The sequence below is a fragment of the Saimiri boliviensis genome, chromosome 10 (genome assembly GCF_048565385.1).
Source record: "Saimiri boliviensis isolate mSaiBol1 chromosome 10, mSaiBol1.pri, whole genome shotgun sequence".
NCBI classification, from domain to species: domain Eukaryota; kingdom Metazoa; phylum Chordata; class Mammalia; order Primates; family Cebidae; genus Saimiri; species Saimiri boliviensis.
The window spans coordinates 71,905,023-71,930,738 of record NC_133458.1 but is presented as its reverse complement, the minus strand read 5'-3'; the positions used below and the strand labels follow the sequence as shown (position 1 = coordinate 71,930,738).

Here is a 25,716-nt window from a genome sequence, read left to right as displayed (position 1 = left end):
AGATGGCCAGGCAGGATCCCCTTGTTCTGTAACTTTAGGAGCATTCAGAATGGAAAAAAGGAGCCTTTAATGTCCTAAATAAAAAGGGCACACAATAATAATCAAAGAGAATTTTAGAAGTTGCTCTTCCCCATAAGTACTCTCCGTTTAAAACAACTCTGCGGTTTCCATTTGAGTAAGTAGATTTTCTAATTTTTGAAAAGGTATATCCATAGGCTGTGTCTAGCCTAGTCCTTCAGTTTATTACAGGGCCCAGGATATAGCAGGGCTTTTTGGTAGGTCAGGTGGGGATTTTTTTTTTTTAAGTTACATTTTAAACTTTCTGAAAAGGTATGATTATAGATTTCTGTAAGAATTAAAATGTAAAATTATGCGATACTACTCAAGATGTTGGCAATCATCATGGCATGATGCCTGGAAGTTTATTTTCTTTTTAGTGAAAGCATTTTGCCTGCACATGCCTCTGGGTGTCAAAGAGATTGGTTGTGGCACATATTTTCTAGGTACCATCTGTAGGTGGTCTTGTTTTTGCATATGTGGTTGCCCATTTCAAACACAAAGCACGTTGGCATCAAAAGTGGTGCCTTGTTATGTAAAGAGATGTAGCCCTTTTCAAACCTGATCTAAACACAGGCTTAAAATTGGAGCCACTTGGGCTTTACAGCTACTTAAAATATCTGTGAAATGAGGTTTGCCATCATTCATCTCAAAGAGGTAGACAGTGGTCCTTAGCTTTTCAAGTCTTCTCCCTTGCCTTTTTTCCCCCAGTCATTACTTTAAGAAGTAAGAGTTTATTTTCAGGTAAGCAATCCTGTAGGTAGCAGACAACCCAGGTCCCTTTAGATCTCTGAGTAGAGGGATGGATGATTCCATTCTCTCTCTCTCTCTTTCTTTCTCTCTCTCTTTCTGTGTGTGTGTGCGCGTGTACACGTGTGCGCTCACATGCTTTTTTAAAAATTATTATTGCAATGGAGTCTCGCTCTGTCCCCAGGCCAGAGTGCAGAGGCTCGGCTCACGGCAACCTTTGCCTCCCGGGTTCAGGCGACTCTCCTGCCTCAGCCTCCTGAGTAGTTGGGACTACAGGCTGACAACACCATGCCCAGCTAATTTTTTTGTATTTTACTAGAGATGGTGTTTCACCATGTTGGGCAGGATGGTCTTCATCTCCTGACCTTGCGATCCAACTGCCTCGGCCTCCCAAAGTGTTGGGATTACTGGCGTGAGCCACTGTGCCTGGTCATGCATTTTTTAAGTAGCAGCAGTGTCTTCTTTTTTTTTTTTTTTTTTTGCAGGCTTTGGAAAAGTTTTCCCTATAATTCGAGTCAGTCACACACCTTAGAAGGTTGTTCTAAGTTCCGTAGCCTCATCTGTCCTATTGGGAATACAATGGGTTTTGTAAGGTTGTGTCACATGAGTGGTTCTTCATCTTAGTTCATCCAAGCATTGCTAGGTGCTGACTTTTAAGTCCCCAGGGAGCTCACCTTGCTTCATTATTACTGAGAATTAGTACACATGCCTGACTTTCGCACTTGTAACCAAAGCTGCTCATTTCTTTGAACCGGGCTTATTCTGTTTTATGATCTGTTTTCTGCAAAAATGAGGAAAGTACACAGGGAGAGCTTTGTCTCATAACTTCATAGTGTTTAGCTAAACAGTCTGTTTTATTGTATTTTTTTTTTTTTAGAAAAATGAAAGTGTTAGTAAATTTGGAGGGGGAAAAAATCATTGTGACTAAAAAGGAATAAAGTTTATCACATTTCTCATTTACCATTTTTGGTATAATGAAGCCTGTAACTGAAGAGATTAATAAATACTCTCCTGTTTCATTGACATAGGTAAAGGGCAAATCTAACTTTATTTTTAAACTCATATTTTGCATGTGAGATTAGTTCTAGTTTAGAACACTGTTAAAAAATTGACTTAGCTTTCTGAGCATTTTTATAGATTCATATTTTAACAGTAGTGATACATTCAGCACGGTTTAAGACAATTTGATGCTGAGACTGGGGTTTACAAACTCTAAATCTGAAAGAATTCTCTGTGGTTTGTGTTTTCTCCCTAAGTTGGGTTTCTGCATTCTAAATTAGGCTTGTAGTTGTGGGAGTTCTGACGGAGACCTGGACCTTCAGTCTTCCCTGCATGAAATATATGTATGCCTTCTGTTTTTTTCCATCTTTTCCCTTCTTGGATCAAAAACTTGGCACCTTTAGAGGGATGTGATTGAGAATCTCTGTTAGTGGCCATGGAAACTCTCAGTAAGTGTGGCAGAGGAGAGAGGTTCTGTTACCACTAGCCATTTCCAGTTAGGTTCCCAATGATTCTGAAAACTGACGTAGTATCTCTGAATATGTTGTTCTTGGCTTTTTTTGCTGCTAGTTTAAGAAAAAATGAAAAATAGCATATGTAATGCAATATGATCTCTAGGCTGCAGTTCTTCATTCTACAAAGTAAGTGTATGACTTTTATACATCTAGTGTAATATGCATCTAGGTTGAAATATTAAGGAGTCTGGAATCTTTAGCTTTTGATCCTTTGCTCTTTAAAAAAAGTCACCAGGTAAGGAATACAAGTCATGTGATGACAAGTTTTAAGGAAGAAATATAAATATGATTAATTTATTTGACATGAATATAAATCTAATATTACTAAGAAAGTCACAAAAGTATGAACATGTCTTATAAAGCCATATTTAGTAAATACTATTTATACACCAATAGAAAGTAATAATACTGTGTAGTAATTTTTGGAAAGACATTAACATGTTTTAAACTACTGTCCTTTGATAATGGGTCCAGGATATTTTTTTACTGTGATGCACAAATGTGTGTGTATGAGTGTGCATGTTGTAAATATGTTTGGTGTTTATAGAAGTTTATATTCATTCTGAGTGCATTTTGAGTAAGAAAAATAATTTATATGCTTCTGTCACTGGTTCTGAAAGGGACTGATGAGAATAACACTTTTGGGAAAACATGGAATGAAGAGTAATCTTATTACTCTCCCATATAAATAAGTAGGACCCTAATGCTGTTGCCTGCCTGATTCCCACTATGATGGTGATTCCCATATGCATGATGTATTTATGCCAGTTTGTCCAGCCACATATCAAATACTGTTTTTAAACCAAGTTTTTATTACTCATCTCTTACATTAAATTCAGTTGCAGTTAATTTTTATTTTGAAAAATTTTGAAAAACACAAAGATACAGGCATGAATGTGCCTACCGCTTAGATTGGTGGCAAACTTGACAGTGCAGTTGGAGACCCTCATGTACCTATCCAAATTGCTTTTCACTCCCTTATCTCCCAGGAGAAAACTGTGTCCTGGCACTGGTGTTTTTCATTCTAAGCATGTATTCCTACTTTTTAATTACCTATGAATATCCTAAGCAGTATAAATGTTTGTTTTTGAATGCTTCATCCTAACCCAATGCTATAGAAACAACTCATACGATTTCCAGATTGATGCCTTTGCATTTTTTCCCATCAGTGCAACTCATGTGCTTTGCTTGTCAGAAAATAATAATAAATGGCAATATTACTTTCAAGTGTTGGAATGTGGCAGATACTGCCTGTCTGTTACAGATGTGTGGGTTTCTAGATGGACTTATGGTTGGAACAGTGTGTTCATTTAACCAAGTTTTTGGTTACTTGGGGTTTCTCCCTAGATGACAGTCATTTCTTCAGTCTTATGATTTAAACATATACACGATACTTAGTAAGTTTTAAAATGTTAACCTTCCCCACTGCCAGCAAATGCTCCCTATCTGCCTGTCAGCCTTCCTTCCCCTCCCCAGCTTCCTCCCCTGCTCCCATGGTTCTTATCACCTTCAAGCATTCTGTTTAACTTAATTTTCATGATTTTTGTTTATTTGCTATCCCCTTCACGGTACAGTGAAAGTTCTCCAAGGGCAGGGATCTTATTCATTGATGTATCCCAGGTACTGTGGGCATTGCATGGTAACCTGTAGACTCTGAAAATATCGGTTAAATAAAAGAATTTTAAAGATAAAATCACTCAAAAGTGATCTTATCAGTCTTCACAGCCAATCAATGTCAAATCTGGTAATGGACTCATTTATATATTTTCTTTAATGTTAGTCAAACCCCTTCCCATCACTAACGATAAAACTTATCACCTTTCTCTCCAAGCCATATGTAATGATGACTCCCAAATCACCAAGAATAGAAAGCATATAGATAGAGATCATTTTACAAAGTGAAACTGTTCCTTTTAAGAACTTGCCATTCTAATTTTTGAAAATTGCCAACAGGAATTTTTTTTTTTTTTGAAAGTTATTCCTTTTGAAAACCATAGCCATTTGTAGTAAAAATAATCACATCTAATAAGAGGCAGTCCAGTTCACTGGGAAGAACATGGGCTTTTAGTCAGTTTGGGGGTCCCAAGGCCTTCACCTGCCAGACATGAATCAAGGATTAGATAACTTACTTGCCTTCTCTGAGTTGCAGTTTTCTTGTCTGTAAAATTGAGATAGCAACTTTCTTTTTCAGTTACCTACTGCTGTATAGCAAACCACTCCAAAACTTAGTGGTTTAAAACAATAGTTTATTCTCTTCCATTAATGCTGCCTCTTTCCCGTGGTTTCTGCCTCTTTTCCATGGTTTCAGCTGGAGTACTGAGGCAGCTAGAAGGTCAAAAATGTCCTCACAAAAATGGCAACCAGCTTGGAGCTCACATGGAGCCAGGGCTGAAGTGGGGACAGGTTTTCCACATGGCATAGCTGTGTGAGCTTCCTCGTACTGTAGTGTCTGACTTAAGAAGGTGAGTTCTGAGAACAGAGTAAGAAGCTGAGAAGCCTCTCAGGCCCAGTTTTTGAGATTATACAACATTAATTTAGCCACAGTGTGTTTTTTAAAACACTTTATAAGCCAGCCAGATTCAGTGGCAGGGAAAATAATCTACCTCTGAATGGGAGACATAACAGTGTTGTTGTGGCCATCTTTAATGCACCACCTTGCCTGGTTGTGGGAAAAATTAAATGAGATAATATGTATGAAATAATTAAATCATGACTTAAGTGCTAGTCTTCTTCTAGCATCTACTTTTAAACTTCTAATGTGTGTATATATATATATAGGATGTTATGAAAACGAACGTTTTAGTTAGGCTTTTTGGGTAGAGGGGAATGAAATAGGTATATTGGAATTTGGATATGGCAGTTGGATATGGACCTCAGCTACCTTAGGTGCTCCTGAAATCTCTGGTCTTCTTTGTGAACCTGCTTATTTGTCATTTCTCTACTGATTGATTTCTTCTACTGGATAACATAGCATCCTTTTTCTAAAAATGATTTTAATTGCATCCTGTGTCCACAGTGCATGCCAATCCCAGTCCCAAGGCTTTCTTCCTAATGGGAATGATTTCAGTGTTTCTCCATCATTGAGGAGAGCTGTTCTGATTATCTATTGCTGCATAACAGATAATCTGAAACTTTAGTGGCTTCAAGTAAATGTTTATTATTGTTCTCTCTTGTGGCTCTGTGAATTGACTAGGCTCACCCTGGGAGGTTTTCACTTGAGATCCTTATATGGTTATGGGCTAGTGGCAGCTGGGGCCAGACTCATCAGAAGGGTCAACCAGGATAGATATCCAAGGCCGCTTACTGTTGTAACTGAGCAGCTGGGGCTGCGGTTCAGAGTACCTGCTATGACTTCTCTGTGTAGCTTGGACTTTGCAATCCTTAACAGTTTGATTGTGAGAGGGAGCCTTCGAAGAGCAGGTATCTTAAGAGTCGTGGGCAGAAATAAGACTTCTTATGACTTGACTTTGAAGTTCACTGCCAGTGCATTCTATTGGTGAGACAAGCCAGTTAGACAAGCCTAGACTCAAGAGGAGAGAAATTAGACTCAACATCTTAATAGGAATAATAGCAAAGGAAGTTTCAACTACCAGTGGAGGATTCAGTAAGCAGTGTTGTGGGCTGGGAACATCTTCATTGCCCTCCACCTTGTGAAGGTTTCGTAGCCCATCCCATGCCTTTTCTGAGGGTCTGTTGCTGATCCTAGAACCCATTCATTCTCTAGATTGCTTATAGTTGCAGGGGCAGAAACTCACCAAAGTGACAATAATCAAGTGAAAGTTTACTTTAAGGATATCCGTGAAATGAAATTGAAGGCTCTCGAGATTTGAGACAGCATTAGGAACGGGTTACTCTCTGTTTTCTCCACTTGGCCTTCTTTGTCTCTCTCACAGTGACGTTGTATCTCTCTGCTCATCTTTTGACTATTCTGATCCATAACTTCTCTTTCCGAAGAATTGATGTTGACTTCCTCAAGAATTCCCTTCATGTTCTTGCCGGCCACCTAGCCTCTCTCTCTTTACAGTATGAGAGAGCCTCTTTTCATCCCTTGCCCCAGCCCCAGATAATTAGCTCAAGTTGTTTAGCTTTGTTTTGCTTTTCATTTAATTATTGAGAGAGAAAATCTGGTTGGCAAGCCTCATCTTTGTGTATCAGGCCATACATACAGCAGCCTTGAATCATGGTCCCACCCAGATACTAATGACTTTGCTTAACAGTTCCATTTGTTTCAACTATCTATAAATGTCTTCAAACCCTTCTTGTACTGTTTTGTTTTTAGCTCTGAATTCTATATGTTTGCCCTGAATAGTAGTACATATACTTTGGTCATAAAATATACTCAAAGCCACCATTCCTTATGATTGAACTTGAAATCCCTTGAGATTTCATACTCAATCATATCAAACTAGGAAGAAAATTTCTTCATGTAATGAACACATATACTCTGACAATCAGAGCTGGTGAGACAGATTACTTAAAGTAGATTTAAGTCTTACTTGGTGATCTTTTCCTTCCCAGGATTTCCTGTGGATACATAGCCTCACAGTGTAGTTTTCTTAAGGTAGAATTTTTATTTCACTATGCAAGTCTCTGCACATATCTTACTTATAAATATAAGATGATACGAGGCTTAGTCATTAGGTTGAATTGCTATGAAGGCACTCATGTGTGACATATGAATTAAGATATACATTACAGTGATGTTATAACAATAATATTAATTATGTATATATAATATATATATATATAATTTCACTTTAGGTTCTGAGGTACATGTGCAGAACATGCAGGATTGTTGCATAGGTATATACATGGCAATGTGATTTGCAGCCACCATCCCCCTGTCACCTATATCTGGCATTTCTCCCCATGTTATCCCTCCCCACCTTTCTACCCCCTGCTGTCCCTCTCCTATTCCCCCCACAACAGACCCCAGTGTGTGATGCTTCCCTCCCTGTGTCCATGTGTTCTCATTGTTCAATACCCGCCTATGAGTCAGAACACGCGGTATTTAATTTTCTGTTTTTGTGTCAGTTTGCTGAGAATGATGGTTTCCAGATTCATCCATGTCCCTACAAAGGAGACAAACTCATCATTTGTTGTGGCTGCATAGTATTCCATGGTGTATATGTGCCACATTTTCCTTGTCCAGTGTATTATCAATGATCATTTGGGTTGGTTCCAGGTGTTTGCTATTGTAAACAGTGCCACAATGAACATACATGTGCATGCGTCTTTATAATAGAATGATTTACAATCCTTTGGATATATACCCAGTAATGCGATTGCTGAGTCAAATGGAATTTCTGTTTCTAGGTCCTTGAGGAATCGCCACACTGTCTCCCACAATGGTTGAATGAATTTACACTCCCACCAACAGTGTAAAAGTGTTCCTATTTCTTCCCATCCTCTCTAGTATCTGTTGTCTCCAGATTTTTTAATGATTACCATTCTATCTGGCATGAGATGGTATCTCAATGTGGTTTTGATTTGCATTTCTCTAATGACCAGTGATGGATGAATATTTTTTCATATGTTTGTTGGCCTCATAAATGTCTTCTTTTGAAAAGTATCTGTTCATATCCTTCACCCATTTTGAATGGGTTTGTTTGTTTGTTTTTGTGTAAATCTGTTTTAGTTTTTTGTATATTCTGGATATTAGCCCTTTGTCAGACGGGTGGATCGCAAAAAAATTTTCCCATTCTGTTGGTTGGTGGTTCACTCTAATGATTGAAACAATCATTATACAATATAAATATTGCTGTACAGAAGCTCTGGAGTCTAATTAGATCCCATTTGTCTCTTTTGGCTTTTATTGCCAATGCTTTTGGTGTTTTAGTCATGAAGTCCTTGCCTATGCATATGTCCGGAATGGTTTTGCGTAGGTTTTCTTCTAGGGTTTTTATGGTGTTAGGCCTTATGTTTAAGTCCTTAATCTATCTGGAGTTGATTTTAGTGTAAGGTGTCAGGAAGGGGTCCAGTTTCAGCTTTCTGCACATGGCTAGCCAGTTTTCCCAACACCATTTATTAAACAGGGAATCCTTTCCCCATTGCTTGTTTTTGTCACATTTGTCAAAGATCATATGGTTGTAGATGTGTGGCATTGCCTCTGAGGTCTCTGTTCTGTTCCATTGGTCTGTATCTCTGTTTTGGTACCAGTACCATGCTGTTTTGATTACTATAGCCTTGTAGAATAGTTTTAAGTCAGGTAGCGTGATGCCTCCAGCTTTGTTCTTTTTGCTTAGAATTGCCTTGGCTATGCAGGCTCTCTTTTGGTTCCATATGAAGTTTAAGGTGGTTTTTTCCAGTTCTGTGAAGATGATCTTGGATAGCTTAATGGGGATAGCATTCAATCTATAAATTACTTTGGGCAGTATGGCCATTTTCACAACTTTGATTCTTCCTAACCATGAGCATGAAATGTTCTTCATCTGTTTGTGTCCTATCTTATTTCCTTGAACAGTGGTTTGCAGTTCTCCTTGAAGGGGTCCTTTACATCCTTTGTTAGTTGTATTCCTAGGTATTTTATTCTCTGTTCAGCAATTGTGAATGGCAGTTCATTCTTGATTTGGCTCTCTTTTAGTCTATTATTGGTGTATAGGAATGCTTGTGATTTCCACATGTTGATTTTGTATCCTGAGACTTTGCTGAAGTTCCTTATCAGTTTAAGGAGACTTTGGGCTGAGATGATGGGGTCTTATAAACATACAATCATGTCGTCTGCAAATAGAGACTATTTGACTTCCTCCTTTCCTAATTGAATACCCTTTATTTCTTTTTCTTGCCGGATTGTTCTGGCTAGAGCTTTCAATACTATATTGAATAGGAGTGGTGAGAGAGGGCATTCTTGTCTAGTGCCAGATTTCAAAGGGAATGCTTCCAGTTTTTGCCCATTCTGTATGATATTGGCTGTTGGTTTGTTATAAATACCTTTTATTATTTTGAGATATGTTATGTTGATACCTAGTTTATTGAGAGTTTTTATCATAAAGTGCTGTTGAATTTTGTCTAAGGCCTTCTCTGCATCTATTGAGATAATCATGTGGTTTCTGTCTTTGGTTCTGTTTATGTGGTGGATTACATTTATAGACTTGCATATGTTGAACTAGCCTTGCAGCCCTGGGATGGAGCCTACTTAATCGTGATGGATAAGCTTTTTGATGTGCTGTTGCAATCAGTTTGCCAGTATTTTATTGAAGATTTTTGCATATCTATGTTAATCATGGATATTGGCCTAAAGTTTTCTTTTTTTGTTGAGTCTGCTGGATTTTGGTATCAGGATGATGTTGGTCTCATAAAATGATTTGGAAAGGATTCTCTCTTTTTGGATTGTTTGGAATAGTTTCAGAAGGAGTGGTACTAGCTTCTCTTTGTACATCTGGTAGAGTTTGGCTATGAACCCATCTGGACCTGGGCTTTTTTTGGTTGGTAGGCTATTAATTGCTGCCTAAACTTCAGCCCTTGTTATTGGTCTGTTCGGGTTTTCAACTTCTTCTTGGTTTAGGCTGGGGACAGTACAGTTGTCCAGGAACTTACTCATTTCTTCCAGGTTTACTTGTTTTTGTGCATAGAGTTGTTTGTAGTAATCTCTGATTATAGTTTGTATTTCTGTGGAATCGGTAGTGATATCCCCTTTATTGTTTTTTATTGCGTCTATTTGATTCTTCTCTCTTTTCTTTTTTATTAATCTGCCTAGCAGTCTGTCTATTTTATTGATCTTTCCAAAAAACCAGCCCCTGGATTTATTGATATTTTGAAGGGTTGTTTTGTGTCTCTATCTCCTTTAGTTCTGCTCTGATCTTAGTTATTTCTTGTCTTCTGCTAGCTTTTGAGTTTTTTTGATCTTACTCCTCTAACTCTTTCAATTTTGATGATAGAGTGTTGATTTTAGATCTTTCCTTGCTTCTCATGTGAGCATTTATTGCTATAAATTTTCCTCTAGACACTGCTTTAAATGTGTCCCAGAGATTCTGGTACATTGTGTCTTCTTCTCGTTGGTTTCAAAGAATATCTTTATTTCCGCCTTCATTTCATTGTTTATCCAGTCAACATTCAAGAGCCAGTTCAGTTTCTATGATGTTGTGCAGTTCTGAGTTAGTTTCTCAATTCTGAGTTCCAATTTGATTGCACCATGGTCTAAGAGACTGTTTGTTATGATTTCCAGTCTTTTGCATTTGCTGAGGAGTCATTCACTTCCAATTATGTGGTCAATTTTAGAGTAGGTGTGATGTGGTGCTGAGAAGAATGTATATTCTGTGGATTTGTGGTGGAGATTTCTGTAGGTGTCTATTAGGTCTGCTTCGTCCAGGTCTGAGTTCAAGTCCTGGATATCCTTGTTAATTTTCTGTCTGGTTGATCTGTCTAATATTGACAATGGGGTGTTAAAGTCTCCCACTGTTATTGTGTGGGAGTCTAAGTCTCTTTGTAAGTCATTAAGAACTTGCCTTATGTATCTGGGTGCTCCTGTATTGGGTGTGTATATATTTAGGATCGTTAGCTCTTCTCGTTGCATTGATCCTTTTACCATTATGTAATACCCTTCTTTGTCTCTTGATCTTTGTTGGTTTAAAGTCTATTTTTTCAGAGACTAAGATGGCAACTCCTGCTTTATTTTGCTCTCCATTTGCTTGGTAAATCTTCTTCCATCCCTTTATTTTGTGCCTATGTGTGTCCTTGCCTTTAAGATGGGTTTCCTGGATACAGCACACCAATGGGTTTTGACTTTTTATCCAAATTGCCAGTCTGTGTCTTTTGATTGGGGCATTTAGCCCATTTACATTTAAGGTTAATATTGTTATGGGTGATTTTGATCCTGCCATTTTGATGCTGGCTGATTGTTTTGCCCATTAGTTGACACAGTTTCTTCATTGTTTCGATGCTCTTTACCATTTGGTACGTTTTTGGAGTGGCTGGTACTGATTGTTGTGTAGTGCATCTTTCAGGAGCTCTCGTAAGGCAGGCCTGGTGGTGACGAAATCTCTGAGCAATTGCTTGTTCGTAAAGGATTTTATTTCTCCTTCCCTTATGAAGCTTAGTTTGGCTGGCTATGAAATTATAGGTTGAAAGTTCTTTTCTTTATGGATGTTGAACAGTGGGCCCCACTCTCTTCTGGGTTGTAGGGTTTCTGCTCAGAGATCCTCTGTAAATCTGATGAACTTTCCTTTGTGGGTAACCCGACCTTTCTCTCTAGCTGCCCTTAGCATTTTTTCCTTCATTTTAACCACAGTGAATCTGACAATTATGTGCCTTGGGTTTGCTCTACTTGAGGAGTAACTTTGTGGTATTCTCTGTATTTCCTGGACTTGAATATTATTAGCCTGCCTTGTTAGGTTGGTGAAGTTCTCCTGGATAATATCCTAAAGAGTGTTTTCCAGCTTGGATTCATTCTCTCCATCACATTCAGGTACACCTATCAAATGTAGATTAGGTCTTTTCACATAATCCCATATTTCTTGTAGGCTTTGTTTCTCTTCAGTCTTTTTTCTCTAAACTTGCCTTCTCATTTTATTTCATTGAGTTGATCTTCAGTCTCTGATATCCTTTCTTCTGCTTGGTCGATTTGGCTATTGAAACTTGTATATGCTTTGCGAAGTTCTTGTGTTGTGTTTTTCATCTCCATCAGGTTATTTATATTCTTCTCTAAGCTGTTTATTCTTGTTAACGTTTTTTCAAGGTTCTTAGTTTCTTTGCATTGGGCTAGCATGTGGTCTTTTAGCTCTGAAGATTTTGTTATTACCCACCTTCTGAAGACTGTTTCTGTCAATTCATCAGACCCATTCTCCATCCAACTTTGTTCCCTTGCTGGTGAGGAGTTGTGATCCCTTGGAGGAGAAGAGGTGTCCTGGTTTGGGGTGTTTTCATCCTTTTGCACTGGTTTCTTCCTATTTTTGTGGATTTATCTACCTGTGGTCTATGTAGTTGGTGACTTTTGGATGGGGTCTCTGAATGGACAACCTTTTTGTTGATGATGAAGTTATTTTTTTCTGTTTTTTAGTTTTTCTTTTAACAACCAGGCCCCTCTGCTGTAGGACCACTGGAGGTCCACTCCAGACTGCTTTCCTGGGGCTCACCTACAGTGGCTGCAGAACAGTAAGGCTTTCTGCCAGTTTCTTCTCCTGGTATCTTTGTCCCAGAAGGGTACCCATCAGATGTCAGCCTGAGCTCTCCTGTATGAGGTGTCTCTTTGGATATACGGGGGTCAGGGAGTTGCTTGAGGAGACACTCTGTCCCTTATAAGAACTCAAGGGCTGAGCTGTGAGCTCCATTATTCTTTTCAAAGCTGCTGGGCAGGTGTGTTTAAGTCTGCTGCAGCAGAACTCATAACTGCCTTTTTTCCCAGGTGTGCTGTCCTGGGAAGGTGGGGCTTTATTTATAAGTTCCTAACATGCTGGTGCCTTTTTTCAGAGATGTTCTGCCCAGCAAGGAGGTAGCCTAGTCACAGTCTGCCAGCAGAAGCATTGCTGAGCTGCCGTGGCCTCTGCCCAGCTGCTGTGTGAACTTCCTTGTGGTTTTGTTTATAGAGGTATAGTTAGAACTGCCTCAGTAATGACGATCTGCCTCAGTAATGGCAGACTGCCTCTGTAATGGTGGTTTGCCTCGGTAATGGTGGACTGCCTCGGTAATGGTGGACTACCTTGGTAATGGCGGACTGCCTCGGAAATGGTGGACTGCCACGGTAATGGCAAACGCCCTTCCCCCCACAGAACTGGACTATCCCAGGTCTAGCTGAGCCTGCTGCAAAACTCTCAATCCAGATTGTTCCAGATTGTTTCAGATTGCTGGTCTTTGTGGAGGTGGGACCCTCCCAGCCAGATCATCTGGTTCCCTGTTTCAGCCCCCTTTTTTTCAGTTGAGTGGGTGGCTCTGTCTCCCAGGGATTCCAGGCACCAGTTGAAACAGCTGCTTAGATTTGTGTGAGTTTTTGTGCAGAGACCCACTATGCGGGCTAAAACAGCTGCACTGGAAACTCGTGGCACTTTTCAGCCTGGGAATCTCCTGGTCTGTGGCCAGTAATAACTCGTTTGTAAATGTGGTGATCACTCGCCCTCTGTGTTGTTCTTGCTGGGAACTGCACTCCAGAGCTGTTCCTATTTGGCCATCTTGGATCCCTCCACAATAATGTTAATTTTTTAAATGCTTATGTCTTTATAACCTTTTGTAGTTCAGTGAAAATCTAGTGATTACATTTGTTTTCAAATATTATTTGGAATATTGCCTGGGAGAATTTTTTGCATACTCTCCGAAAATCTAAGACCATATTAAAGATTTTCTTGATTTGTACTTACTTTTTCTCTATCCTCCATCTCCTTTTGACTTGAAGGCTTAGAGACTATATCTGGTATTAGGTATGACCTGCTATCTTTGTCAGCCATGGTGACTACTTTGCCACTTGAGGAGCTCTTCCTTTATAACTTTGTGCTGACAACTAATTGCATCTCACAGACCTTGGGTAAATGACTGAACTGAGACATCTATAAATATGAATGACAGGGCCTATGTCACACTGTTATAGCTGCGTACCTAGCATCATGTCTGACATAGGGAAGAAACTCGAAAAATATCTATTGAAAAATAAATGCTTGACTACAAGGTGTTGGTGATGAAAGCAGTCATAGAATTGGAAAGGAAGGGTAGTGACTCTGTATACCAGGCGTCCCCAAACTTTTTACACAGGGGGCCAGTTCACTGTCCCTCAGACCATTGGAGGGCCACCACATACTGTGCTCCTCTCACTGACCACCAATGAAAGAGGTGCCCCTTCCTGAAGTGCGGCAGGGTGGGGGTTGGGGGGGCGGATAAATGGCCTCAGGAGGCCGCATGCGGCCCGCAGGCCGTAGTTTGGGGACGCCTGCTGTATACCATGTTACTATTAATTTAGAGACTGATGGCCAGCAAAGAGGCATTAATCCCAAAAACTGATGAGAAAGTAGGGGTGAAGGAATTGAAGGAATAGCTATAACCATGCCTAGGTATCTAAGTATCTGGGATATTTCCATGATTGCTCAGTAATAGAACCAACCTTCATAAAGCTGATATTTATTTTATTTGACTTCATTTCTAAGAATGACAAATAATCCCCAAATATATTCAGAACCTTAAGAACAGGAAGAAGATAACATGGATCATTTGGTATAGCTTACTTATTATGGCTTATATTTGATGTAGAAAAGACTTTATTGAATTACTAACATGGAATTATGTCAGTCATAAAGGAATCATAGAAAAGAGGAGCTTTAAAAAAAGAGGAGCCAATGAACGACCAAAAAAAAAAAAAAAAAAAAGCAAATCTCATGGCACTATCTAAATTTGCAGATTTCTGAAAAGCCAAGAGGCAGCTCCATCAGTTTGCTCAAAAGTCCTTCAGGCAATGAGACTAAGGCATTGGTCTTGAATAGAGTTCCGCTCCCTGCCTGCTCCTATGAGAGGCTCTTTCTCCAGATGATTTCTACTTGGACTGAGGACAAAAATAAAAGAAATATCTGATGGTACTAAGGGCTCAAGGGTGCTATAGATTGAATGTTTATCTCCCCCAGAGTTGTTTTGTTTAAACCTAACTCCCAATGTGATGGTAGTAGACGAGTGGGACCTTTGGGGGTGACTAGGTCATGAGGGTGGAGCCTACATGATGAGATTAGTGCCCTTATAAAAAGGATCCAAGAGAGGTCCCCCACTCCTTCCTCCATGTGAGGACACAGTGAGAAGGCAGTGTCTGTGAGTCAGGAAGACAGTGCTCACCAGATCCCAACTGTGCCAGCACTGTAATCTCAGATTTTGAGCCTCCAGAACTCTGAGAAGTGAATTTATGTTATTTATAAGCGATGTAGTTTATGATACTTTCTTATAGAAACCCAAACAGACTAAAGCAGTTAAGGATAGCCTCCCTGGCTAAGGGCTGTCTTTAGTGTCTCAGAAATGTCATCTTATTAGGGAAAAGTCCAACTCTCATGCTAGACACTTAGCTAGCCAGATATTTCCTTTCTGTTTTTCTCCCTTTCCCCTCTCTGGGAAAGTCTCAGAGTTGTTTTACTCAACACAGTTCAAACATTGGGCCATCTTTCTGGATTTCTAGTAAATAGGGAGGAGTTTGTTATGATAGAAAACTCTGAAGAAAGACTGGGTCATAGCTTTCATACAGTTAAGGTATTTTAGACATCGAAGGTCTGTAAATCATTAAACTATTCTGGTAGTAGTAGTCAAAATACACATGTATAACAGACAGACCCCAAATGTTAACATATTTGACAGGCCTGTAACTTAATTGCTTTTTAATGTCAGTCAAATAGATTCCACTTTGGTTTCTTGGCCAGGCTTCTATGGGCCCATTAAAATCCTATGAAGCTGAAAACATGAAACTTAATATTTGTAAAACATGTAAACAGAATAGCCTTTTTCTGCCTCACCATGTGGTTAAGAAATTAGAACTAGGATATTTCATTTAGTATCTTTCTCAGAATCAATTATAGAGTAAGAATCTATTTTCCTATCTTTGCAATGTTGTTAATAATCTAGTAACCAATTTTTCACTTAAGAGTTTAATATACATACCAAATCAAGGGAGAAAAATTCTGTATTGCTTTGTGTTTCGAGATGTGCATTTAGTCAGACAGTCTAACTTGGTGTATTCATTTGCTAGGGCTGCTGTAACAAAATGCCTCATACCACAGAGTGAGTGGCTTAAACAACAGAGACTAGAAGTCCAAGGTTAAGTTGTTGTGTTAGCAGTTGGTTTCTTCTGAGGTCTCTCTTCTTTAATTGCACATGGCTGCCTTCACACTGTGTCCTCACAGGGTCACCCCTCAGTCTGTATGTTGTCTTGTGTCTTAATCTCTAATTATAAGGACACCAGTCATATTGGATTAGAGTCCATTCATATGACTTAATTTCTTCTTAATTACTTCGTAAAAGGTCCTAAATCCAAATACAGTCACATTCTGCGGTCCTGAGGGTTAGGACTTCAGTATACAAATTTTGGAGAGATGCATTTCAGCCCCTAATGCTAGGGTTTAAGAAAAGGTCGTTCGAAGTTTGTAAGGACTCAAGTTTCTGATTGCAGGAGAGTGATGGTGTGTCTTGTGAAGGCAGTGGGTCTGACACACTTTCCCTTCAGAGCTGGACAGGGTGAGTGGCCTCCCGACCTCATGCCACTTCATCTTTGCCAACTTCTCTGTGAGGTTGCTGAATACCATCTTCAGCACTTGTGTACAGTTGTGAACAGCACTTGACTGCAATTGGGCAATGTGTTTTAATTTACCCCATTCGCTGCTATTTGCTGAATATCTCTTTTAAACCTGTGAGCTCTACATACAATAATAATAGTTGTGCTACATACAAATTATTTTCATGTTTCCATTTAACACTGAGTTAGTAAGAAAGTAAATGGAAAATATGTGGAACTTTAGATTTCTGTACAAATCTTTATTTTCTAATTTATTCAAATATCAAACACTATCATAACTTGGGTATTCATCTTAATATAACATAAGTCATTAGACATCTATTAGTATAGACCTTATTTGTAGCTACAATTTTGTTTGTATTCATATAACCAAAATAATGTATTTGGGTTTTAGTAAAAGTTATTCTATAACTTTATATTAATCTATTTTCGACACATGTAAGCACACATTTTAGAATGTCAGTGTGCAATTAGATATTCTTAGCACATGTCATTTGTGAAAAGCACTTTAAAGCTAAGTACATTCAATTGAGCATAATTAAAATATCAAGATACGTATTCTTCATATACATTTAGCCACTTAATTTTTTAAGTAGCTATAAGTATCTACCATGTGAATTCAAATTAAAGGAGGGTGATTAAATTACAGTTATATTTAACGATTTTAGTTTAAAATATGGTTGAAATTGTGCTATATTAGAAAATATGCTGCCATGTTTTCTGTGGACAGCAGACTGATGATGGGTTTAATTTTATTTTTTATGTAAGACTTTTAATATTCTCTTAATATTCTCAAGATTGTTGACTAGAATGATTGGGGGCTGGGAGAGGCGGGGGCAGGGGTGCGTTGTAAGAAGGCTTGTATTTTTATCTAATGAGTTCTTTTGACTTGACTCCTGAAGTCTCAAGAAAATGTTCAGGAATACTATCTCATTTAATAAAGAATCATTGGAGAAAGCCTTGTTTGTTGATACAGATGAAAGGAAATGGATCATGTGGAAACAGGAACTGGAACTTCTGAACCATTAACCTTTAGTTAATATATTTAGGCTACTGATATTTTCTATCATTGTAATAATGAGCAGACAGCCTTGGTGAGTCAGTTTTAAGGTACATGTAACTGTAAAACCTACTTGTCCACCGCTGTTGGACCTAAAGTATATTATCATTTTAGTGAAGTCCATTGTTCTTGGAGTACTTAGAGAAAATGGGGCTGTACATTAGAACTCTGAATTGTGTTGCCTTTCTAAAATACATGGTTTTTAAAAAATAGTTTGTTTTTTTTCCGTGATGGAGTCTTGTTCTGTTGCCCAGACTGGAGTGCAGTGGTGCAATCTTGGCTCACTGCAACTTCAGCCTCTCGGGTTCAAGCAATTCTCTTGCCTCAGCCTCCTGAGTAGCTAAGACTACAGGCCTGTGCCACCATGCCCAGCTAGTTTTTATATTTTTAGTAGAGACAAGGTTTCATAAGGTTGGCCAGGCTGATCTTGAATTCCTGACCTCAAGTCATCTGTCTGCCTCGGCCTCCCAAAGTGCTGGGATTGCAGGTGTGAGCCACCACACCCAGCCCTTAAAATTCTGTTTTTAAAAAATAAATAGTTATTTCACTTCCCTATGCCAAACCAGAAGTGTCAACAATGAAGTAATGACAATAAAATTGTCCTCAGTTCCTGGTAATAGTCTGGGAGAGAGTCCACATGGCACTGAACTTAATAATTTGTCTTCTATAGTCGTGGGTGCACACAGTAACTGTGAATAGAGAGCCTGTTGTGGTGCTGCCTGCAGCTCTGTGTCCCCTGCAGCCAGGTGCAGGTGTACAGCCCATGCAGATGTGCAGCCCTAAGCCCTGTTTACACACATGGCCACCTGCTGTACTTCCTAACCCGTTTTGAGTTGAGGAATAGAGTGCGTGAGTCTATGGACTCATCTCTGTGATCATCAGCTGCTTCGTCTTCTCTTCTGTGTTACAGATCACAGTTACTTGACCCTAACTTCCTAAGGTGAGCCAGAATATTACTTTACTATTGATTCCAAAGGAGTCTTTTGCTGCTGATATGGTTTATACATCAGAACTTTAGCTGTTCTTGTGCCAGATTGGGTTGTTTGATTTTTTTTTAATCTTCAAAGCATAAATAGTAAGGACAACTATGATTTGTCAGTTTCTGCTCTGTAACAAATTTATCCCGACTCTGTATATCACTAAAGCAAATCCAGACTCTTCATGTTCTACCTTTCACTCCCACTCAAAACTTGCACTGTTGTACATGAGCATAGCATAATTATCCCTAGTTGTTTTTTCACTCTCTTCCCCCAGATCTTTTGTCCTTAATAACCTTAAATGAATTGTCGTCGTCAATGCTCTCGTAAACTACTGTCATTTTCTCACTTTCCCATCCCCTACAAGTAGACTACACAGCTCTCTCACTCTGCAGCATCCTTGTTCCAATCCTAGGTCACCCCATGTGCTGGACTTGGCCTCCCTGTGTCAGCAGGCATTGCTGGTCATTTCACCTTCTCACTTCTGGAAGCCCTGTTCTTAACTCTTGTGCCTGGATTGCTGTACCACTGGTATACAGCAGAGGTTTCTCATTACTTCATAGGTCTCTCGCCACTCTCCAATTTTCTTCTTGGTCCTCCTACCTCATCTAAGCCCCTGTCTTCAGTTATATATGTGGAGTGATGCCTTCATCTGTGTCTCCAACTCACCCTTCCACTGCCTTCTAAATGTGTCATTTTTGTCTTTTCAACCCTTTGTCCCTATTACACAGATGAAAAAACCTGGATTTTCTTTGAGCTTACCCACTCATTTTCCCCTACATTCAGCAGCCAAACCCAGTTGGTCTCTGTTGCATCCATTACCCAACCCCCATGTCTGGATACGATTGTTCTAACTCTGGCCTTTTATCACTCACCTAGTCAGCTAAAACCCTAATTGTGATCCCTGCCTCTGGCTCTGCCTCTCTGATGAGCCCTCTCCCCTCTGCTGCCTAGGCATCTTCCCGAGGCATAGATAATGCTCAGACCTCTACAGCTCCTGAGCTTTCCTGCTGCTGCACAGTTGCACAGACCATCTCCAGGATGCAGCCTGTTCTTTTAGATGGTGCCCTGGACCTTCCATAATTTGGCTCCAGCAATCTTATTTTCAGGCATCTTCTTTTCTACCACTTTTCCATGCCATCTAGAGCAAAGGGCTGTCATGGTAAGAACTCTTAAGTGTGCTCCTGGCATCCAGCTGGTCAAACTTGGAATCCAGGCTTCACCTTCGTAGCTGTGTGACTCCAAGCATGTTAAATAGCCTCCTTTACTTTTTGTAGCCTCAGTTTCTTCACTCAAACCAGGATATTATTATCTTATTACTTACCTTATGATACTAAGAAAACCAAAAAAGAATCCTTATAGAACTCTTAGCACAATCCCTGGCACATAGTAAGCTAGAGGAGCCTCAATAAATGCTAGAGGATGATGATGTTAAATGATGCTGGGTATATTACCCATTTAAGTGTGTCATGCCCTTGTCACTGTGCCTTCGTGCCTTTCTCTGCCTGGACTACCAAAATCCTAATCACACTGTAGTCTGCAGCTAACATGTTACCTTCTCACTGGCTTATCACCTCCCAGGCAGGAGAGCTCTTGCCCTCCTTTGAAATGTCATATTAGTTTGTCTGGACCTTGGCTCTTATCATGTAATTATCTGTTCTCATGTTCCATTTTCTGTATTTGTGAGGCAAACAGTTATTGAACTCCACTGAAAATCCTTTCTTCTGTTTGCTGGCTATATAGCCCTGGGTAAGTTGCTATTAATATGCTAGCACTACCAAAACAAAATACAACAACCTAGGTGTTTTAAACAACAGAAATTTATATTCTCACATTTCTAGAGTCTGAAAGTTCAAGATGAAGTTGTTGGCCTGCTTGGTTTCTTCTGAGATCTCTCTCTGGCTTGCAGATGGCCGCTTTTTCCTGGGTCTTCTCTTGGTGTCCTTACATGTCTGTGTCCCAATTTTCTCTTCTTATGAGAACACCAGTTGGATTGGATGAAGTCCCACCCTAAAGACCTCTTTTTGACTTAATTTCTCTTTTAAAGGCCCTGTTTCCAAATATAGTCACATTCTGAAGTATTCGAGGGTTGGGACTTCAACTATGACTTCTGATAGAACACAGTTCAGTCCGTTAACAGTTGCTTAATCTTTCTGTGCTTCAATTTCCTCTTATGGAAAATCTGCAAAAAGTACCACTTGAGTGGACTGAAAATATGTAATATATGCAAAGCAACACCCTAATGCCCCATAATAGATAATGAATATTCATTACTTCTCCCCTTACTACTTCAGGCTCCTTGAGAGTGAGAATAAAGCATCTTGTGTCCTTGCAATTCCTAGGACAGACTTTGAACGTGATTGCTTGTAAATATTTGGTGAATGAAAAATCAAGTAGCAGAAGTGAGTCCATAATAGTTGTATGCATTTCTCTTTCTCTCTTAGATGGATCCAGGTACTAGACAGTAACTAAGATTTAATAACAAAGGCTATACCAGGAAACAAGTAGGAAAGTCAGTGTTACCACTGTAAATATAATGTATCACACTGAGCCAGTTCAGCATGAAATATTTTCCCACGTCCTACTTACCACAGACTCCAGAAAGTCATAGGGAAATGATTTGTGACAAAATTGCACACACACACACACACACACACAAACAGTATCTCCACACAGCCAGAGCTCTCAAGTGATGAAGGACGCAAAGACATTGCACACAATAGGTGTTCCTGTCCATTGTCTGCCGATTCAGCTATCTTTGATCTCTGCAAAAGAGGAACCATGAGTATGGTACTGTGAATGGATAATAGACTAGGAATCAGAAGAGCAGCAGGCAGTGTGCTACTCAATGATCAAGTCGTGGCAAGACCCAGACACCGTGCATCTGATGATAAGTATCTTCTCTTGGTGCCTTGGAGTCTTTCATTTCCTTCCAGTTTGACTCCAAAGGGCCTGTTTCATCTTCAGCACCTTTCTAATGTGCCACTTTGAGTCTGTAGGTTCTTTCTTTCAGAGGCCACCACAGTTAATAGGTACATCATTATGTTTTCTTCTTATCACGACATTCTTTCTTTCCGGTGCATCTGCCTCCTGCAGCCCTCTGAAGTGGATGTGACTCCTACTTCATCCCTAGTGGTAACTCACTTTGCTGTTTTAAAAGAAGTGGTATCTGTCGATTGGCTTGGAGTCAGGGAGTTGAGTGTAAGTTCTTGTTTTTTTGTACATAATGCTAGCATCTTTTACCAGTGTTAATAAAGATAAGAGATAATAATACAACAATTCTGTACCTACGAATTGTACTCTTTTATAACAGTACCACTTGGGTATGTAGAAAGTGTTCATTGTGAGATCAGATGTAAACAAACAAAAGTTATTCTGTGAAATAACATGGAAGACTGGGATTAGAAACTGTGGCATTCAGAAAGCCAATTAAGCTGATTGTCAGAATTGACAGATTCTAGAGATGGTGAAGTGCAGATGGTGTAATGCAGGGATTCTCAGCCTCACTGCATGTCATAATCTATCTCATAGGAAAATTTTAACAAGGACAGATGCAGAAATTCTTATTAAACTGTGAGGACTGAAGTCCAGAGGTCACTGTATTTTAAAAAGTTTTGCAAGTGATTTTAACATACATCCAGGGAAGAAAACATCAACATAGGAGAAAAAGGGAAAGAAACCAATAGGTTTGAAGTAATGGCTCTGTCTTGAGCACTGTGCTGGCTGCTGTACATTCTCCATCTTTTTTTATCTTACAGTAAGTAGAGATGGTTTGACAAATAGGGAGACTGAAGCTCTGCCTTCAATGTGGGCCATTCAACTACCTCCTTCCCTGCTGTTGGCAGTGCTTGGATGAGTATGCATTGTATTCCTCATCTGTCCTCCAAGAAGACTGGTACTCTCTGATTACTTACATTTTACCCTGGGTAGAGATGGTCTTACCCTCTTTGGAGCTTTGAAAAATCAGCCTTCAAGCTAATTCCAACCTGAAGAATCTTTCACAGCAATTCTACCTCCATAAAACAGTCTTTACATTTTAAATTTCTATTCATTTTTCTAACTATTCATCAGATTTTCATATGAAGAGTTCTAGTTCAAAACACAGAGAACAATCCTTACTGTGCCCCTAGCTTGGTAACTCCACTAGGTGTGTTTCAACTTATCATTCTACCAACTGTAAATAGTTCAGTCCCTATCACATGGGAAATGTAGGTGCAAAACACTCAAGGGCTGTAAACAAGCAAGGGGTTGTTCTTCCCAGGGACCTGCAGGTTGCAGCAGCAGTGTCTGAGCAAAGCCGACCTGTTCTGAGCAGTAGGGCAGGAAGCAGCACATCTTTATGTGGACCAGAATGCACCAGCCTCTGCATGTCATCTCACACTCTGCTTCCTAGCATAAGGCCTTACTTCCTAGAGTAAGGCCCTTTCTTGGGCCTTTCAGTGAATCCAGCCCAGGATTTGATTTTGTGGTGTTCCTCCCTCACCAAAAAAAAGTTCATTTGCACTTAAGGAAGAACAACAGTGTCTTGATTAAGCTATCAAGTTGGTAAAAAATGCAAAAACAATTTGATTTAGAGAGTTAATGAACATCTTTCTTTGATTCTTTTCATTAACATTTACATATTAGGTAAACTGTGTACAAGTGTTTATTTTTCTGTTTTATTTTATTTTATTTTATCAAGACAGTCTCACTCTGTCGCCCAGGCTGGAGTGCAATGGCGCAATCTCAGCTCACTGCAACCTTTGCCTCCCAGGTTCAAGCGATTCTCCTGCCTCAGCCTTCCAAGTAGCTCGGTTTACAGGCACCCATCTACACCTGGCTAATTTTTGTATTTTCAGTAGAGACGAGGTTTCACCATGTTAATCAGGCTGGTCTCGAACTCCTCACCTCAGGTGATCCGCCTACCTCGGCCTCCCAAAGTGCTCGTATTACAGGTGTGAGGCACCCTGCCCAGCCTTATTTTTCTTTATGGAAGTAACATATGATCTATATAGAAAAAATTTTAAATACATCAAAAAAAAAAAAAAGGAAAAGAAAGATATTTGTAATTCTACCACTTCAGAAACACTACTTTGGTGTATTTCTTCTATATGGTGGTAAGGGATGGCAAGGGAAATGTGTACCAGCATTTTAAATATATGAGAACTTTTACTTAAAAGTATATATTGAACATTTTTCACTGTTGACTGCATAGTATCTTTATGCATGAACATACTTAAATTCATTTAACCCATCCCTTATCATCAGATATTTATGTTGTTTCTAAGTTTTCTTTCCAGCTATTAAAACTTGTATTTCAAAGGCCATTCTTGTAGCTAGTTCTAATTAGTAAAGTATAGTTTGAATGATGTAAAAATTTCATGTATCTGTGACAAGGAATAACAAGTTGAAGTACAGTAAGAAAGAATGTAATTGTTTATGATAAATATAGGCTTAGCTTCAAAATAGCTATCTTAAAATTTCCCTTATAGTGTACTTTAAAGATTTCACTGATGATCTTGGAGGTGAGGCATCCAGCCATTGTTGGAATGAAATAACACACGATGTTCAAAGTTTGGGTGGTAATTGACGTAGTGCGTAGTTTTGCTACTTTCACATACCATTTATCTCACATGAAAAGAGCAATTCTATACACAATACATAAATAAAATTATAAGAATTTGCAACTCTGTAAAATGAGATTTGATAATCAATTTGAGTTTTTAAGAGAAAAAAAATAACAGCTTTCATCTAAGTTTACTTGTTCTCTGGCAGTTTTTGAATCATTGCCAGACTCATGACATCCATCATTCAAGACCCTTTGTGCTCCTAGTCCCCCTTCTATTCTGAGAGGTAGATCTGTGTCTCATTTGGATACGAATGCTTTTCATTTCATTACTGCCTTTGTGCCCTTGGCTTTGAGCCCTGTGGTGACAGTTGTTTGTGCTTCAAGAAGTGTTTGTCATTTCAGTGTGAGGACTCGGGAAGGTCAAGAGAAATCTCTGGTCTTTGCCCTCTTTCAGCCCCTACATTAATGAGGTAGGGCTTCTTCCTAGGCAGTAACTATATTTTGATTCATACTTGTAATCTCTAACCATTTTGATTGATGGCACAAGGACTGAAACTACATTTTCTTGAGGATAGAATATTCTTAACCTTCTTTGAAAATAATCATTCATCTCTTCCTGACCCACCTTTACAGTTTCTTTGCTTTGATCCTAAATCTTTTTTATTCTCTTCAGGCTGGAGGCTCCCAGGTGATTTTCACAAATCCTTTAGAAATCGTCAAGATCCGTTTGCAAGTCGCTGGAGAAATCACCACTGGTCCACGAGTCAGTGCCTTATCTGTTGTGCGGAACCTGGGGTTCTTTGGGATCTACAAGGTAACTTTTTTTAGTCGTTTATTTGATTACTTTCTCATCTCCTAATGTAGAAAGTGTTCATCAACGCGAAATCCGTTTTTTTGCATTTCTACCTCTGGAGAAGGTGTTCTGCCTGAGCTTCAGGGGCATCTTCATGCCAGTTAGAAGGAGGTGCCCCTTCCTGCCATCTGCCAAAAAACCATCCTCATCAATACACAAATCCAGGATGACTGTGATGGGAATCGTGCCCTCTAGAGTTGTTCAGTGTTGCAGCAACACTGGCTAGAACTCTATGTGGATTTGTTATTGATATGCTGAGTTCAGTTCAAGGAGAAACCTGTATCAGAATTTATTTTCTGACCCTATATGTATGTTCCGATCCATGTTTTCTATATATATGTATGCCTTGTCTTAATTATTATAAATCTTAATCATTTTTTATTTAGAAATTTTTTTTTCAGAATGATTGCAAAACCAAACTTCTAGAGGATTCTTGAAATTTGTTATTCATACTGCTCTACCAAAAAGTTATCATGGAATTTACTAGAACTATCTGCCTATATGCCTAGCTGTAAGGCTGTGTTGAACATAAATATACACAATTTTTCAATTAAGAATTTTTTTAAAAAAACATTTTATGCCAGCTTGACTAAGTAAACCTTTAGGGGTATGGGAGAAAAGTCAAATGTTTTACTTAAGATGGTTTCATTTATTTACACAGAAATGTGTACAGTCACATATAAAATTAATATTGCTTTGTTTCTATACATACCTATCAAGAAATATTCAAATTACTTATGAATTTTGAATCAGTGTCTTGATCTCCACCTAGCTCACTTTT

The 25,716-nt window shown here is 39.1% G+C and overlaps 1 protein-coding gene across 2 annotated transcripts in view; it reads left to right on the top strand.

The window, feature by feature from the left end:
- The window catches only part of SLC25A13 (solute carrier family 25 member 13), a 203,157-nt gene that overhangs the window by 146,258 nt on the left and 31,183 nt on the right, over positions 1 to 25,716 (top strand). For both annotated transcript variants that reach the window (XM_010345554.3, XM_010345546.3), the window contains one exon: positions 24,756 to 24,896. In XM_010345554.3, coding sequence (XP_010343856.1) covers positions 24,756 to 24,896 — 141 coding nt within the window. The remainder of the gene's footprint in view (positions 1 to 24,755; positions 24,897 to 25,716) is intronic.